General features: G+C 40.7%; 1 protein-coding gene across 3 annotated transcripts in view; it reads right to left on the bottom strand.

Annotated features, from left to right (window-relative positions):
• The window catches only part of TAFA2 (TAFA chemokine like family member 2), a 301302-nt gene that overhangs the window by 77539 nt on the left and 204877 nt on the right, over positions 1 to 18886 (bottom strand). For all 3 annotated transcript variants that reach the window (XM_043548661.1, XM_043548654.1, XM_043548651.1), the window contains exon 2: positions 3956 to 4062. In XM_043548661.1, the coding sequence (XP_043404596.1) occupies positions 3956 to 4061 (106 nt within the window). In that variant the 5' untranslated portion in view covers position 4062. The remainder of the gene's footprint in view (positions 1 to 3955; positions 4063 to 18886) is intronic.

Here is an 18886-nt window from a genome sequence, read left to right as displayed (position 1 = left end):
TAAGGCACTCATCCCTGTAGCATGAATGTCTCCCAAGTATTTAAAAAGAAATAATATTCCTGGTTCAGCCCAGCATGCAGGAGCTTTCTTCCCAATAGGTAGCATGTGTGTGCGCGCACGTATGTGTGAGAGGGAGAGCACAAGCTCAGTGAGAGAAAGCTAAGACAAAAAGGGAGCTTTGCATTTAGTTCTGAACACAGTGAGGTTAGTAGACATTCAAAGCTCGGTGTTGTTTTCTACTGCAGGCACTGAGGCTCATGATCACCCATAGGGGCTTACAAATATGTTGAATAACATGATGGATAGGACGAAGTGTAAAGGTCTCCAGAGGCAAGACCTATCCAGATGAAACTGCACCACAGCCCTCTGAAAGGAAAGATCATAACAGAAGTGCTACTCTACCCACTCCTGTTATATGGTCTATAGATAAGAAGAGTGTCAATATTGGGCTCATCCCTGGATTCACACACTTGATGGATGCACACAAGTGGGGTGGGGTGTTTGGGGTGGCTTTTGTTTTTGCAATTGAGCCTGTCTTGTCTTTGAGGTCTGATGCAAAGAGCATAATAACTCCATGTTCTACCTTATTCACTTAGGGGATAGTGTGCTAAGTACCCTGTAACAACTAGCTGAGGCAACACTGGTCCAACAGTGTCTTCAAGACAGATTTCAGTAATGCAGGTCAAGTTGGACATCTTGACAGAGTGCAGGTCATAGAACATCGTTGATCTTGCACTGAACAGTAAGAGTCTGAAATTCTGGGTTCTAACCCTGGCTGCTGCAGACTCAAGAGACATGGTTGGCAGTTGGGCCTAAGAAATTGGCCATGGATACTCTGCCCTGTGCCCTTGTCGTGGTACTGAATTAGAGTTTCTCATGTCTGCCATACCCCTTAAATTCTTAGGTGCAAGAAGGCTAATTGTTGAGTTCTCAGAATCAGCTGTTCACAACTGCAGTGTACTCAGTGTTTACAGCAAAACATTTTTTAAACCATCTAGTGTGGATTAATGTCTTCTTTGTTTTATGGTAGCTTTCAGAAAAAGAGAAGGGTTTAAGAACTGGACCGTAATATGACTAAGGCAATAGAAATGTAAAGATTTCTTTGAAAATGTAGATTATTGATCTAATAAACTGCAGAGTCTCTTTCAAAGTAATTAAGGTTTGTCATATCAATATGTTATTAGGAACTTCTTTAAATGAAGATTAATGATGCAATAGGCAATCATGACTGAAGTAACCATTGTATTAATGCGTATTTGGAAATTGTATTCTAAAGTGAATGGTTATCAAGTCCTCCTTTGGTAGTCCTTAAGCTCCTTCCAAGTATTGACCAAGGGGGCAATTTTCAAAGGCCCAAAGAGAAGTTAGGAACACAATTTCTACTGAAAGTCAATGGGAATTGAGCGCCTGATAATTATTTGTACTTTGAAATTTCCCCATAGATAAACAATGTAGCTGCTCTGTACGTGTACTAAATCCACAACCAAAAAATCTTCATGCAAAGTAGACAGTTTGCTAGATTAAATAACTCAGTCATGTTTCTTCTTTTTATTTTTCCCCAAAAGCTCAAAACCTCTCCTTCACATTATTTGCTAAAGGCCTGTAAAGTTACAGTTGTAAAAAAGAAAGCTTTTGTTAAGCTATATGAACACAAAATAACCTGGCTTTCCCCTTCCCCCCACATTTGTAAAATAAAAACATCAATATCGATTTTTTTCCAGTTCTCTCTCCTCCAAGTCTGGGATTCAGAATACCAACTGTGGCCCAGAAAAGAAATAGCCCCTGTTATGATCTCATTTGTAGGCATATATCTGGAAAGTTGAACTTAGTGGGCCAGCATTTCCTCTCAATTACACAGCGGTAATTCCCGATGTGATCTTCGAAAAAAGTTTTTATAAAAAATAAAGCTGGTTTATACGTAAGACAGACCCTTAATACAAGGATCTTTCAGCAAAAGTAACAACCAGATTTCAACACAGTTTAAACTGGATTTTGGCTGAATCAGGAACTAACACAAGCTTACAAAGTTTTGAACGTGGCTCCAACAAGGCGTGACCCCAGCTTCAGTGGTTTGCTGAACCATGTCAGAATCTCTTTTGGCCACAACTAAATTTAAAACTAAAGAGATTGCGTAGAAAATGCCTTTGCATCCTAAAATATTAATCAGTTATGAAGGAAAATATCTCCACAGAGCAAAAAAAAAAAATCTGACTGCTAGATATAGGTAATACTTTCCCATAGAATACTCTTCACACAAAAATCATTATAAAATAAACTTTAATATAAAGAAGTAATGATTTTCTTTATTATGTCACTCCCTACTACTTAACTCCATAACTTTCAATGACACTCATCTCCCACATCTAGTTTACTCATGCCTTCCTAGTTTTATTCTGAACTGGAATCAGAAGACAAATTGCCAATGTGCAGACACTGCAGGGGGAGATGTGAACCACAAAATCATATTGTACTGCAAAGGCTGCAGTTGGCTTCTGAAGTTGTATTTGATTATGGAAAGAACAGGAAGTTGTCTCATATTAATTCATAAGTCAAGGGAAGTCGTTCCTTGGGTTGGGGCCCTGGCCATAAAAAGGGAATAAAAAAGAAGAAAGATTTATAAGCTGCTAGGAACTGTCAAGCCTCATGTATATATAGATTAGAGCAGAGGTGGGCAAACTACAGCCTGAGGGCCACATCCAGCCCGTGGGACCATCCAGCCCGGCCCTTAAGCTCCCGGCCGGGGAGGCTAGCCCCCGGCCCCTTCCCTCCTGTCCCCGCTCCCCTGCAGCCATGCTGCCGCGCGGGCAGCACTCTGGACGGCGGGGCTGCAAGCTCCTGCCGAGCAGTGCGGCAGCATGTCTAGCTCTGGAAACAAAGGGGGGTTGGATAGGCGGGGGGTCTCGGGGGGCCTGTCAGGGGGCAGGGGTGTGAATAGAGGTTGGGAGACTGGGAGCAGGGGGGTTGGATAGGGGGTGGGGCCCCGGGGTGTGGTTAGGGGACAAGAAGCAGGGGGGTTAGATGGGTCGGGGGTTCTGAGGGTGGCAGTCAGGGGGCAGAAAGTGGGAGGGGGCTAATAAGGGGTGGGGGCCAGGCTGTTTGGGGAGGCACAGCCTTCCCTACCCGGCCCATCACACAGTTTTGCAACCCCAATGTGGCCCATGGGCCGAAAAGTTTGCCCACCGCTGGATTAGAGGCTAGAAATGCCAGGATGAAAGGAGGCTGATATAGCCAAAGTTACTGGAAATGCTGTTACAACACCAGTGTCCAAGTGCTAGCATGCACAGAGAGAGTGGGAAACTGGAAAACAGGGGTCTCCCCCAGCTCTTTTATTTTTATTGAGGAAATAGACAATAATGTTCAGTGCACACTCTCCAGGAAGTTACTCTTAACAGATAAAACAAAGAGGAGTCCTTATGGCACCTTAGAGACTAACAAATTTATAAATTTGTTAGTCTCTAAGGTGCCACAAGGACTCCTCGATTTTGCTGATCTAGACTAACACGGCTACCACTCTGAAAGCTCTTAACAGATAGTTTGCATGCAATAGCAGAATACATGGTACTGAAGATTGTTTCTTTATGAGGTTCATTTCAAGAACTCATCTACAGCACTTACATGTTCTGGCTGATATATCTATTTTTATGAAGGCAGCTTCTTTATGTGTTTAGTCAATTTTTCAGTTTTACCATTTTAGATAACAAAATGACAGAGTAGTTGCTAAAGTCAGACATTCACAACAATTGAATTGGAATACTTAAATTCACATGGTAGTAATCCTCAAGAAATTAAAATATCCCTGCTCATTGACACTTCTCTCAACACTGATTTGTGGACTAGCTACCTTGAGAAGCAAATCAGCATAGAAAAAGTGACATGGGGCCAATAAGCTAGACAATTCTGAGTCTTCTGATAGAGGTTACATGTTCTACAATAAACTCAGAGCAGAATTTCTTACCTTTGTGGTGGTTTGCTCCAGATGCTAATTTCCCCCAGAATGTTACAACAAATATTATTATTAGCAGTTTTCCTTTTGTTGCTTTCTGTAAGTATCTCTTATTCATCCTGAAAATAAAGATAAAAATACATTGAAATAAGTGTTTAAATGAAACATTTTTTTCTTTTTACCATTGTAAACTGAACGTGATGCTTGTAAAAGGTGCTTGATTGACAACCCTGAAGTCTGAAATCCTTTTGAGCCATAGAAAAGGCTCAGCATCCCCTCCCTTCCCTGCCAACATTTCCCCTTCCTGATACAGAAGGACCATCTCAGAGAATATTTGAGCCCTGTACCACATGGACATCATTAGAGTACCCCTCCATCAGAGAAGCCTCCCAAGGGAAGGCATCAATAGAAACCCGGCCAACTCTCCCCTGGTGTGAATTCACAGTGGGGTGCAGCAGATCTTGCTGGAGCAGGCCTTGCCATCTGCAACACCATGAATTAGCCAAGGTTGATTTGGCTCTCTGACTCTCCTGCAATGACATTTAGCGTATGGCTTTAAGGCCACCTGCAACTCTTTGAAGCCCTGCATACAAGTCATGATGACGGATTTGATCAGAGTACCAGCAAATGCAGCACCCCCACCACATGAGAAGTCCCCAGGGTGCTTGATACACACGAGGCAGTAGCTTACGGGCTGAGCCACACACATGGGATTCACCAATATCATTCCTTGTCTATGCCAATGGACAAGAATAGACAGGTGATATTGTGTCAAAGAAAGTTGCAGAAAGTCACAAAGTAATTGAAACATGAGATACTGATATTGCATTGTGATGTGTTCATTGTGACTTTACAGCAGTACTTGATGGCACTGAGACACGATGATGAAATGCACGGTTGAGCATTGGTTATATCAGTGCAACTCCATGCAAAGTAGGTCGCCAGGTGCCAAAAAACATGCACAGTAGTTCTGGCTATAGGGCTAGAGAATTAAAGTTCAGCAGAGGGTGGTGAGATGTATTATGATGATACCTGCTCTTGCTTTTTGCTCTGCATGGAAGACCCCTAGAGAGCTGGCTAAGAAACATTTCTGCAGGATGTTCATATTTCTGCTGATAGGACAAGAGGAACATGATGCCTATTACATACCTTTTACACTGAAAAAGCTGCAAACTTGACTATTTGAACAAAATTAATACTATTTGACAATGCCTGGTACTAGGCTGCCTTTTGCTTCAGAGCAGAAAAATCTGTACTGCTTCAGTACTGTTGTGCAATTTCTACAGTTCTCCCCTATTGCATTCATAAGAAGCCAATATTAAAAAGACTATACCCTCTTTCTCTCTCGCTCTGTTCATGCACAGCAGTACCCTGACAACCACAAGTGCTATGAAAAAGCAGTCTATGCTGTCATTCAGAATTAAGCATTAGACTGTTAAGTTCCAGATCTATTTCCACTTAAGAGCAATCCCAGTTTCTTCAGTTTCTCCCTACCTCTGCACAGGTCTCTCCATACCAGGACCCTGCACATTAGTGTTGCAGATGGCAGACCCCCAAATTTAAATCTCCTTTGGAGAGACAGGTATGATCTTATTAAACATAGGTAAGATTTCAAACTGAGCCACCTGTAAAAAACATGTGATTCAAATAACAGACCAATGAGAAGATTTTAATCTAATTCAATTAATGTGTACCAAAGCCCTTTAACACCTGAATTCAGAACAAACAAGGAATTAAATGCTCTTTAACAGAAGTAATGTATTTACTATATAAGGTGTGTTCCTCTGGGGTTGTGTAGGGGAGTAACACCGACCCTAGGGGAGTACAATATCCAGTGTTCTGCTAATAGCTTGTGCGCTGAATGTCTAACTGATTAATAATCTTAGTAGCAATCACAGTATGCTATGAACCTCACTGCATTTCTGACATCGGTTTGCTCCTCTTTGCACGAATGTTCCTGTTCTTTCAGAATGCTACTTGTTTATTCGCCATCGGCTACAGGTTTCTGAAGTGCCCAGAACTGAAGGGAAATTCATTATTTGTCATTCTAAACAAAGAATTAAAAAATGTAAACAGAGATATATGTTCACACTGTTGATTTATAGCCATCTATGTGAACAGCAGAGAAATTAATTCTTTCACTCCCAGTCCTCCACCACACCTGTTGTGATGCTGGTGCCAATCAAAATTCCATTAAAATGAAGTCTCCCTCCCATGCACACCAAGCCTCACGCTAACGGGTCTAATGCTACACCGCCCCCCCCTCCGCACCTCTGATGTTGCCAGATCTTCTCCACTTGCTCTGCAATGAGACACGCTGCAGACACAGAGCTAGGACTTGAGAAAATAGCAGCAGAGAGAGGCAAAGAGGAGGGGGACAACCAGTCTGCCTGTAAACAGCAGCCCCTTATGGCAGGTAACAGGAGGAGAAGGTTAAGAAGACACATGCCTTTCCTGCTGCCACCCTTGCTTGCGGGACTGTGATGACTTAGAAATCAGCAGCTCCATTGACCTACCAATCCCCAAAAAGGGCTGTCCTGCACACAAAAAATAAGAGTTTTCAGCTTTGACATATTAACTAAGTGGCAACTCCCCTGTCATGCTAACAATGACAAGACTGGAGTGAGGCTAGTGCAGGGCAAGGACAATATGGGAAAGGGCTCAGGCAAGGCTGGAGCAGAAGTAGGCTGGGAGTCTTTGGAGCCTGGTGCACAGCAAGGTAGCAGGAGGGTTCTTGGCCTGGTAGCTCTGTTGCTCAGCCTGATCTGCAACTCTGCTGGGGTCATGGACATACCTGAAGCAGGAGCTGGAAGCAGCATCTGCTGACTGGGGAAACAACCGGAGAGCCTTGGCTTACCAAGCCCTCTCAGAAAGGAGAAGAACACATTATTTTCTGTTTTTCTTTTCTCCCTTGCCTTCCAAAGGCCTTGTAGACTTCTGTGGGATGTGGAAGTATATTGACTTTTTGTTTGGACTACTTTTACACCCACCCATCCCCATAAGGCACCCCCCACAGATATCTAGCTGTGCTTTGGATTCTGAGACAAGAGCGGCACCCACCCTCTTTCCACAAGGGTGTCAGAGAGATATAACCTACTACAAGAATACTGGCTCTCTATTTCTTGAGAACAGCCAGCATGCTACTGGCAGTGTTCATGTGCTTACAGAAATAACATATACCCACCTAGACACTGCTAAGGGCAACAGAACAGAGCAGCAAACACAGGTTTGAGCTGGTGGGTTCTTCTGAGCAGCCTAACAGGCTATTGTGAAAGGGATGGTTCTGAGAAAAAGTGATCATCTATTCAGACAATCTTGAGAGGTTAGTTAATGACTTAGACATCTTGAACCCAATCCTAGGTATGTCTGTGTGTAGTTTTTTTTATCATCATCTGGCTGTATTACTCTGTGATGGTTACTTTTGGTTAATAAATTGTATTTGCATTTGTTTTCCAAAATAGCCTAAGGTGCAACATGAAGTGGCCAGTGGAGCCAGAAAATATTGACCGCAGCCTTGAAACAGGGCTGTTAACCTTTTTGTAACCCTGACCAAGTCAGGTGACTGGGTCCCAGAAGTAAAAATCAGTCCATTACCAATACTTCTATGTGTCACACTGTCAATGAGGTCTGAAAAAGTTATTTGCAAACTTTATGCAGGAAGATACAGAATTACATAAACAAACTGCAGCTATTAACCTGAATAGTTTTTCCTCTTAGGCACTCTTCTCCTTTATTCTTTTTCTGAGACCCCTTTCAGAAACCATGGTACCATCTATTGCCAGACTCCAGTGATGTTGTGTTATATCAGCTAGAAATTCAAAAACCAAAACATCAAGTTTACAGGAAAACTTGAAATTTCAAAATCAATTTCATTCTGAAATGGAATGAAATTTCAAAAATTCCACGTGAAACAAAGTATTGATTGTTTCTAATTGAAAACTGCTGACAGGAACATTTTCCACATTTTTTATTAGAAACACTGCAGTCTCAACATGTCAACCCAGAAAATGAATAGTAAGAATGGCCCTTTTGGATTTATTTTTCAGTGCATCAGTAGGCAGGGGAAGGGAGCATGGACTGTCCCTAGACTCCAGGCACACACCCAACTGAAACAAAAAAGAAACATCAACAACATAACCCTCTTCAACAGTGGGAGAGTGGGAGATGATTGCACTGCGACCAGTTCTTCACTAACACCATTATCTAATGAATACTGGTATTAATTTGCTGCACTTGGTTTAGAATAAATATTTCCACTAATATGTAGACCAGTAGCACACTAACACACTATACTACAGCCCAATCCTAGAACACCTTAAGTAGTTGTGCTAGAAGTATCTTAGCAGTTGCATGTCTTTTTCTCAGGATGCAAATCCATCTGAGACTGCAAAGGGAAACTCTAGAACACTGTGTTGTCTCTAGAAATCTCTGAGGTTGGTCTCCATAATTCATCAAAGAAGTTGTCATGAGAACTTACAAACTTGTGTAAAAACAGAGTCAGTGGCCCTCTCCACTGCTTCATAACCTGATGGGGCCCACCAGAAGATGGATGTGGCAAACCCGTGTGGGTACCCTGGAAATGCTCCTACTACCTGGGTAAGTAATTAATGTCTTCAGCTCCTTTGTAGCATGCACAAGCTCACAAGTTTCCCTTTTGCTCAGCCCATACTGGTGAATTCAGGATCAAGAACCCTTCCAACAACTCACAAGGAAAGGAGAATCACCAGGGAATTACAGCATCTTCTAGCCATGTAGGCCAGTATTAAACTGTCCTGGATTTCCTATTGTAAGCGAAGTGCAACCATATGCAACCCTTACTGCAGCAAAAGAATGGAAGAAAGTAATAACTTTAATTTTTTTCCTGTTAACAGCTTAAATAGAAATAAAAGATCTCTATCCATTTGTCTCATTTATAGTCATTTACATAACCTGGCATCCATGAAGCCTTAATATTAATTAGTTCATGTTTCACACACCTGTACATTTTCAGTGCCTTTCATCCAGCTGCCTTTTGAAGACAAGTCCCTTTTCCATGCCCTGAGGATGTCACATGTCCTAAGTACACACTGAGAATGTTTACACATAGAAGAAATGTGGCTGCTTCCCCATTAAACGCCGATTTAATGTTCAAGAAATAAAAGCTTCCACTGACAGCATATTACAGAACAGAATTCTCTTACTTTTTCTTTTACAGTCAATATTTTATTGGCTATTTCTAAAAAGTCCTAGATGATCAGTAGGAATGGCCCTGGGGCTGAAAGTCCTTTTACACAAACAATGCAGCAATTTAAATTATGTTCTGCATTATGTTGAATCTTACATTATTTATTATCAGTGCAGCTTTATTAAGCCTTTTCTTCTGTAAACTAATGCAGATTTAAAAGTGTCCCGCTGGTAGCTAAGGTCACTTTGTAAAAGTAACACCTGTGTGACCACTATGTGTTTGAAAATATATATATATATATAAATTCCCTCTATGCCATTCCTGTCATGTTTGCTCAGTGAACAAATAATTTGACACTCTCATTACTTCAGGTACAAGGTAGCTTGTGAAAATCAATCTTCTTTCTGCTTCATACATCACAGCCTATAACAGACACAAAGTGCATTCTGATTCTGAAATGAAGCTGGGGAAAAATACAGGTCTATTGTCGTAAGCTACTTTGTTTGATCTAGATGGGTAAGAAAAGAAGGAAAATGGGCACTTAGCCTTGTAAAACTAGGAAACGTAGCACAGGAGTCACAGAGGAAAACTTGATATACAAAGCAAAGGTATTGTTTTTGCAAAGTGATCCTTTACCAGAGGGATACTTTTATACTAGAAAGAACAAGTACCTGTCGGGTGTTTAGTGCACTGCCATTCAGAAATATCTTATTCAGAAATGGTTAAAATACTGCTGGCTGATCTGTACAAGTTCTGTGAACATGGTTACCATCAGTCTAGCTGCACAAGTGACAGCAACACAGAACGTTTAGACACCTCCATAAAGAAGACATGAAAAAAATGATCATGCTATTAAGATCCTGACACATGACAACATTCCTTTTCAAGACAGCATTTAAGTATGTGCTTAACTGTAAGTAGGTACTTAAATCATTTTGGGAAAATGGGTATTCAGCAAATATTTAATGTTAAGCACGTGCTGTCCTGAACAGGGATTGATTTAAGCATATGCTTAAACGCTTTCCCGAATTAGAGCATAAGAGAGTAAGCACTAGTGAGAACAAGCAGGTATGAAAATGAAGAAATTCCAAATATTGAAGCAATAAAATGTGAAAACATGCAACAACTTCGAAAACAACTCTCTTAGTATAATTCAATTAATTGCCCGATAACTGGTATACAAGAGATATGAGTAAATACAAGTCATGATATGTGTCCACAGTATCTCAGACTGCTTGGATGTGCTATTTACTATTTAATATTTGTAGTACTGCACTAAAAATCTGATAAACATGGTCCTTTAAATTTCCAAAGAAATTCACTTTATGCACCTGACTCTCTACAACTTTAACAGGAATCTCATAGCTAAATTTCTCACAGAAATTTATGGGGAAGTATTTTTTTTCCTAACAAGATATTTTGAGTTTTGCTGATACTGCCTTTGCAACTGATATGGTACTGATGAATGGCCTTCTTTCTTGACCACTATCAACATTCATCTCCAGCGCTTCTAAATTAGCACCAGTTCTTTATGGACACGACTAATTGCAATTTTCAACATCATAAATTTTCAGACATGACACCTAACCAAAAGCAATAAAGAAAACAGAGAAGAGTAAACAAAAAGTGTACTGTCCTTCCAGCCAGCTGCAACTCAGACAACACAGACAAATTTCATTGTGTATTTAATCTCTCTTTTCCTCGCCTTTTATTATCAGTTCAGCAACCCATGCAAAGTAATGTTTCATCTGACATAGCAATGCTGTTTCATTATACAACATCCAGACAACAGAACTCTAGTTATATAGATGAGGGGTCTTGTGGGGGCTAGGGAGTAAATTCACTCAGTACCCTTTATAAGTTAAAAAAATCAAAGTATAAAATTAATGCTACTGGTTGTAGCCTCATAGTACATCCAGACTGTTATTGTATTGTACTTATAAGTACCTAACATAAAGCATTACAAAATATTTAAGTTTCTGTAGTACTCAACATGTTTAATTTGGCCATTGATTTTCCAGACTCTTGTATAATAAGCTCTCACAGCTAAGCATTCACCATTAGAAAGTGCTTAGGCTCCAATTCACATAATTTTCTCTAGTATTATTATTCCATTTTAAACTCTTTCTCTCTCAATTTCTGTGCTTTAGGGATTTTAGGTTGTAGGGGGTACTATCTATTCACTTAATCATCACTGCAACAGTATTTGCTTATATCTTACACTTGATCCTTTTGCAGATGGTTATTTAAATTTTCTTTATTCATATCTCAGTAAACCTTCCAGGATGAACTGAAGAAAAAGGATAATGGCTCACTGGGCTTTGAACAACATGTCTCATTGCGGCTTGAAACTCTAAGTCTATTGTGATTTCATAAAGGCCACTGCAGTGGCAGAGTTAAGCTTTCAGAGGAGATGTTAATGTCTTCATCATTTTTAGTATGTTTTCCTTTTGTATGTTAGCTCAACAAGTCAGATTCTGATTTGTTCCAGGACCAAAACCATAAACAGATCTGTGATGATACGGGTTACTTTCAGGTCATTTCACCTTCACTACAAAAAAGTACCCACATATTTCTGTGTGATATCTTACATGAAGAAAAAGGACAGATGGTCTCTCTCATGACCTGATATGCACACACCACAGTGTTAGGTTCCTTCAAAATTATACAAAAATAAATAATGCCACACACTAGTTTTACTTGACAATTTGAGTACTTTCAGGAATTTTTTTGGTGACTCCAACTAGAACTCTTACCTTTTAATGCTTGCCTTACCACATCATTCAGATCTCGCCTATAGCTGTAACAGTTGGGCAACCTTTTTCAGCTGAAACATTCTTTCAGTATAAAATGCACCTTTGGTAATACTGAAACATTTTGTGAATTTGTTGAGATTTTGCTGAATTGTTTAGGTTGAAAACAAACCTTAAAAAAATGAAATAAATACATTTTCATTTCAAAATTCCATTTAATTTTATTTTTAATATAAAAATTTAAAAATGTTGGAAATCAAAATGAAATGTTTTCTTCCATGTCAAACAAAATGCACCATTATCCCAAAAGGATTTTAAATGACATTTTAAAAAATCCTGTTTTCAGTTCAACACAAAATGATTTTTTTTTTATTTGGAATTCCCAGAGAACTAAAAGAAAACATTATTCTCACAGCTCTAATAGCTAAAATCTTGTCTTATTTCATGATCCCTCTTTGCTTCACCAGTAAAACCAATCTCAATGCCCTCTCTATTTCCTTCTCCCACTCTCCCTCTGCCAGCCATGCTGCCCCTTATAATGGAAACACTTTCAAACCTGTTCAACACGCCATCTTCCTTGCCTCTTCAAAATCCCCATTTCTGTAGTCTACCCACAAATGAGTTAATATTAGAGCTGGTCCCATAGGAAATTCTGACATTTCGAAATTTTCTTTCGACCTGAGTCATTTTGATAATGTTGAAATATTATAATACACACAGATGTATAATGTAAGATCAACATGAATGAAAAGTTTTTTAAAAGTTAAAAAAACGAGTCAAACCAAAACAAACTGAAAGTCAGACTGAAACAAGCAAAAAAGTCAAAACAAAATACTCTATTTCAATTCAAATCATTTCAAAATTTTTACATAGAAAATTTCATCAAAATTGACACATGCCCGTGAAATATTTCAATGAAATAGCATTTTCCATGAAAAACTGTTTTACTGAAAATTCCCAAACCAATTCTAGTTAATACATTTAGATATTAAAATTACATATATTTCAGAACCATCGAGATGTGTGCATGCCTGAACCAAGTAATCACATGCCTTTATTATCGTACTAGTGTCCTGCCTCTCCCCTTCCTAGCCTTTTATTATCTTTAGCTGCAGTGTCATGTCTAATTTTAAACTGCAAGCTTTTCTGGGTAGGTACTGTGTCTACACTGGTTTCTGTGAAATACCTCACACATTTCAGGATCCTCAAAACTAACAATTGTTCAAGAATCCCTATGTTTTGAGCAGGATATGTTAAGCAGGAAATCTTAAGACCAAATAACATTCAAATGTATACATGATGGTAATATAGTGACAGAACTCTACCAGCCTAAGCTACGATTCTAGCATTTAAATTCTCTGTTTAAGCAAGTCAAATTTATCATTCTAATTTAACAAAAGGCAAAATTAAAAACCATAAGTACAGATAAATCAGCTAAGACCTTGTTTTTAATGACATATCACTGAAAAAGCCAGCCAGCTATCATTTTTGGTTAGATCTGATTGATCGGGACAACTATGCTTTCTCTTATCCTTTTATTTCTTTAAAATGTGCCTCCAATTCCCATTCTGTAATGTTTAAGATGACCCCAAGAGATAGTTATCTTGTGTCTATGGGATCATTCATTACTAAGATACCTTTGTATCTTTCTTTGCTGAATTAGAGAAATGCGATTGAACGTGGGTGGTTATTCAGTGATTAACACTCCCACAGTTTGTTTATAACTCACTCCCTTTTCCATCACTCTTGTTTCAAATTGAAAATCTTTCTATTCTCACCAAGGATTTTTTTTCACCCCTTGCTAGCAATGACATCATGGAAACACACACAAACAAGTTGGGCAGGTGTGTTGTTTTCCTAAAGAGGCCACCCACAGAAAACACAAGCTCTATACTTGCAGGAATTAATTAATTTTTTTTAAGATTAAAAATTAAAATTAAGGCCACCCAGAGAAAACAATAGGATTTAAGTTTGAAATAAAGGTACTTAAAGAGTGAGCTCTCATAGATTTAAATTCAGACGGCTCTGTTCCCATCCATAATCTCTTTCACACCACATTAGGGAAGCAATTTGTAGACTTTTACACCTTTTCCATTACTGGTGATAAAGCTACATGTGCGGTTACAATTCTGCTAAATGATCTTTCCTGACTGAAGATTAAATTCTGCTCTTCTGAAGATCTTTGTCATAGAACCATAGAATATCAGGATTAGAAGGGACCTCAGGAGGTCATCTAGTCCAACCCCTGCTCAAAGCAGGACCAATCCCCAACTAAATCATCCCACCCAGGGCTTTGTCAAGCCTGACCTTAAAAATATCTAAGGAAGCAGATTCTACCACCTCCCTAGGTAACGCATTCCAGTGTTTCACCACCCTCCTAGTGAAAAAGTTTTTCCTAATATCCAACCTAAACCTCCCCCACTTCAACTTGAGACCATTACTCCTTGTTCTGTCATCTGGTACCACTGAGAACAGTCTAGATCTATCCTCTTTGGAACCCCCTTTCAGGTAGTTGAAAGCAGCTATCAAATCCCCCCTCATTCTTCTCTTCTGCAGACTAAACAATCCCAGTTCCCTCAGCCTCTCCTCATAAGTTATGTGTTCCAGTCCCCTAATCATTTTTGTTGCCCTCCGCTGGACTCTTTCCAATTTTTCCACATCCTTCTTGTAGTGTGAGGCCCAAAACTGGACACAGTACTCCAGATGAGGCCTCACCCCAATGTCAAATAGAGGGGAACGATCACGTCCCTCGATCTGCTGGCAATGCCCCTACATATACATCCCAAAATGCCATTGGCCTTCTTGGCAACAAGGGCACACTGTTGACTCATATCCAGCTTCTCGTCCACTGTAACCCCTAAGTCCTTTTCTGCAGAACTGTTGCCGAGCCATTCGGTCCCTAGTCTGTAGCGGTGCATGGGATTCTTCCGTCCTAAGTGCAGGACTCTGCACTTGTCCTTGTTGAACGTCATCAGATTTCTTTTGGCCCAATCCTCTAATTTGTCTAGGGCCCTCTGTGTCCTATCCCTACCCTCCAGCGTATCTACATCTCCTCCCAGTTTAGTGTTATCTGCAAACTTGCTGAGGGTGCAATCCACACCATCCTCCAGATCATTTATGAAGATATTTAACAAAACCGGCCCAAGGACCGACCCTTGGGGCACTCCACTTGATACCGGCTGCCAACTAGACATGGAGCCATTGATCACTACCCGTTGAGCCTGACAATCTAGCCAACTTTCTATCCACCTTATAGTCCATTCATCTAGCCCATACTTCTTTAACTTGCTGGCAAGAATACTTGTCCACCATAGCAACATTTTGGTAGGTCTCTATTTGTAACTGGGGAAGCGGAGGAACTTACATTCAGCTCTGCTTTCTTTTTCACGAAGATTAGATCTGTCAACAGACATGCACTTTTGCCAAATGCAATCATTGTTGAATTCATATGTTTTCATATATGACTCCCATGAATTTTTGGTCACACTTTCAATTAGGAGTATTCAGAGTAGCAGCCGTGTTAGTCTGTATCTGCAAAAAGCAAAGGAATACTTGTGGCACCTTAGAGACTAACACATTTATTTGAGCATAAGCTTTCATGAGCTACAGTTCAGTTCACGAAAGCTCATGCTCAAATAAATTCGTTAGTCTCTAAGGTGCCACAAGTACTCCTTTGCTTTTTAATTAGGAGTATGTTTTTCAATAGCAAATGGCAGTATGGCAAAGTTACTCAACCTTCCAAAGCTGGTCTCATGCGGCAACAAAAGTAGCTGTAGCAACACACATTACATTGGCATCACCAGAGAGCTGCTAGAGCAGAGTGTATCAGAAGACAACAAGGTCAGGCTGCCCCACCCTTTAAGCCCCTAGACCCAGCACATGGCCCCAGTGAACCTTTTATCACTGCTCTAGGGGGACTGCATTGAGCAGAAGCTCTCGCAACTCTATTGGGGGTGGGGGAAGAAAGAGAAAGATGGGCCAGATTCCCCCAGCTACTCCATAGATCCACCATAAGGTGTCAACAGCTAATCCCCAGACTCCAGGGAAAACATGTGAGGTACGAGCTCCTCCAGTTCTGGGGGAAAGGGACAGACAAAGCCAGGCCAGGCGGGGCTTCCTTCCGACCATTAGATGAACCCAGAATGCACTCCTCCTTAGTAAACAGCCTTCTCCTGCTGCCAGCTAAAATTGTCAAGTCCTGTAAGCTCAAGTAGTAGCAGCCTGTACTGCAGTGCTGCAAGGTCAGGATTCAACCATCCTGGAGATTCGTGATGCAGAGCAGGTTGTTTGTTACAGCTGCACATAATAGGATTTGGTTTTACCTTTTTCTTTAAAAACAAAACTAGGAAATTACACACAAAAAGCCCTTCTTAAAAGAAGGTTATTTAGGTTGCAAAACCAATCCCTCAAAAAGTTAGGATATACCAGATTTTCAGTTGCCCTTGAAACCATAATTCAGGACCTGGTCATAATAATACAGTCTTCAATTTGTGATCATGTGCTATTTTTCCCACAGGACCCCTGCCTCTTTCAGTGCTCAGAAAGCACGCTTAAAGGGGACCTTCGGAGGGAATTAAGGTTGAACAGGCAGTCTTAAAATTAGCATTTCCTAACTTTTGAGTGCTTGACTTTGTAACTGGAATAATTTTTTTTAACATATTTGTGTGTGTGTGTAATATACATAATGAATTCTCATATCAACAGCATAACTGTACAGCAGAGTTATCGATACAGCAGTATTGCAATATGTTCTGGTAGGGCTGTCAATGAAGTGAAAGGCATTATTACACATTTTTGTCTGTACATTGTACCTCACCTCTGACACAGAATGTAATACAACAGCTTCCTGAGAATCATGCTGTATGCACAAAATGCTGCAATCTCCTCTCTCTGTGTCTCCCCCCCCCACAGCATTCTGAAACAGTTATGAATATATATTAATAATCAGCTGCAATTGAAAAGGCTGCATGAAAGGATCAGAGTTATCCATGCACTGAATTTCTCAGAACAGGGACATATCTGAACACTCAGGGTTTGCATGAGAGGACTGAGTAGGGTAGTTAAGGTGTCAGACTGAAACCCATCGCCCTTCTTCCTTGTAACTTCACTGAATTTTCCAATATCTCCTCTATCTATAACTCCTTTTTTTCAGGAATGGCAGCAGCCCTGGAACTTAAATATTAGCTCTGGTGCCCTAACTTTCATCTAGGGCTCTGTCACAGTGCATGCCCTAGCAATTATGAGATTTGAAAGTTGTGGCTTGGGGACCCAGGCCAAAAGGCAGAAAGATGTGCCAGGGTCCCACAATAGGGTTAAAAATGCTTGTCTGAGGAGAGCAGAGCTCTGGGACTTGGTGAGGTAGAGAGAACGAGTTCTCTGAAAATTATAAATACCACCAAAAAGTGAGTACTTGTGGCACCTTAGAGACTAACCAATTTATTTGAGCATAAGCTTTCGTGAGCTACAGCTCACTTCATCGGATGCATACTGTGGAAAGTGTAGAAGATCTTTTTATATACACACAAAGCATGAAAAAATACCTTCTCCCACCCCATTCTCCCGCTGGTAATAGCTTATCTAAAGTGACCACTCTCCTTACAATGTGTATGATAATCAAGGTGGGCCATTTCCAGCACAAATCCAGGGTTTAACAAGAACGTCTGAGGAGGGGTGGGAGGTAGGAAAAAACAAGGGGAAATAGGTTACCTTGCATAATGACTTAGCCACTCCCAGTCTCTATTCAAGCCTAAGTTAATTGTATCCAATTTGCAAATGAATTCCAATTCAACAGTTTCTCTCTGGAGTCTGGATTTGCAGTTTTTTTGTTTTAATATAGCAACTTTCATGTCTGTAATCGCGTGACCAGAGAGATTGAAGTGTTCTCCGACTGGTTTATGAATGTTATAATTCTTGACATCTGATTTGTGTCCATTTATTCTTTTACGTAGAGACTGTCCAGTTTGACCAATGTACTTGGCAGACGGGCATTGCTGGTACATGATGGCATATATCACATTGGTGGATGTGCAGGTGAACGAGCCTCTCATAGTGTGGCTGATGTTATTAGGCCCTGTGATGGTGTCCCCTGAATAGATATGTGGGCACAGTTGGCAACAGGCTTTGTTGCAAGGATAGGTTCCTGGGTTAGTGGTTCTGTTGTGTGGTATATGGTTGCTGGTGAGTATTTGCTTCAGGTTGGGGGGCTGTCTGTAGGCAAGGACTGGCCTGTCTCCCAAGATTTGTGAGAGTGTTGCGTCATCCTTCAGGATAGGTTGTAGATCCTTAATAATGCGTTGGAGGGGTTTTAGTTGGGGGCTGAAGGTGACGGCTAGTGGCGTTCTGTTATTTTCTTTGTTAGGCCTGTCCTGTAGTAGGTGACTTCTGGGAACTCTTCTGGCTCTATCAATCTGTTTCTTCACTTCCGCAGGTGGGTATTGTAGTTCTAAGAATGCTTGATAGAGATCTTGTAGGTGTTTGTCTCTGTCTGAGGGGTTGGAGCAAATGCCGTTGTATCGCAGAGCTTGGCTGTAGACGATGGATCGTGTGGTGTGGTCAGGGTGAAAGCTGGAGGCATGTAGGTAGGAATAGCGATCAGTAGGTTTCCGGTATAGGGTGGTGTTTATGTGATCATCGTTTATTAGCACTGTAGAGTCCAGGAAGTGGATCTCTTGTGTGGACTGGACCAGGCTGAGGTTGATGGTGGGATGGAAATTGTTGAAATCATGGTGGAATTCCTCAAGGAATTCCTCAATTCCATGGGTCCAGATGATGAAGATGTCATCAATATAGCGCAAGTAGAGTAGGGGCGTTAGGGGACGAGAGCTGAGGAAGCGTTGTTCTAAGTCAGCCATAAAAATATTGGCATACTGTGGAGCCATGCGGGTACCCATAGCAGTGCCGCTGATCTGAAGGTATACATTGTCCCCAAATGTAAAATAGTTATTGGTAAGGACAACGTCACAAAGTTCAGCCACCAGGTTAGCCGTGACACTATCGGGGATAGTGTTCTTGACGGCTTGTAGTCCA

Source organism: Chelonia mydas, chromosome 1, assembly GCF_015237465.2.
Source record: "Chelonia mydas isolate rCheMyd1 chromosome 1, rCheMyd1.pri.v2, whole genome shotgun sequence".
NCBI lineage: Eukaryota > Metazoa > Chordata > Testudines > Cheloniidae > Chelonia > Chelonia mydas.
This window is presented reverse-complemented; position numbering and strand designations above follow the sequence as displayed.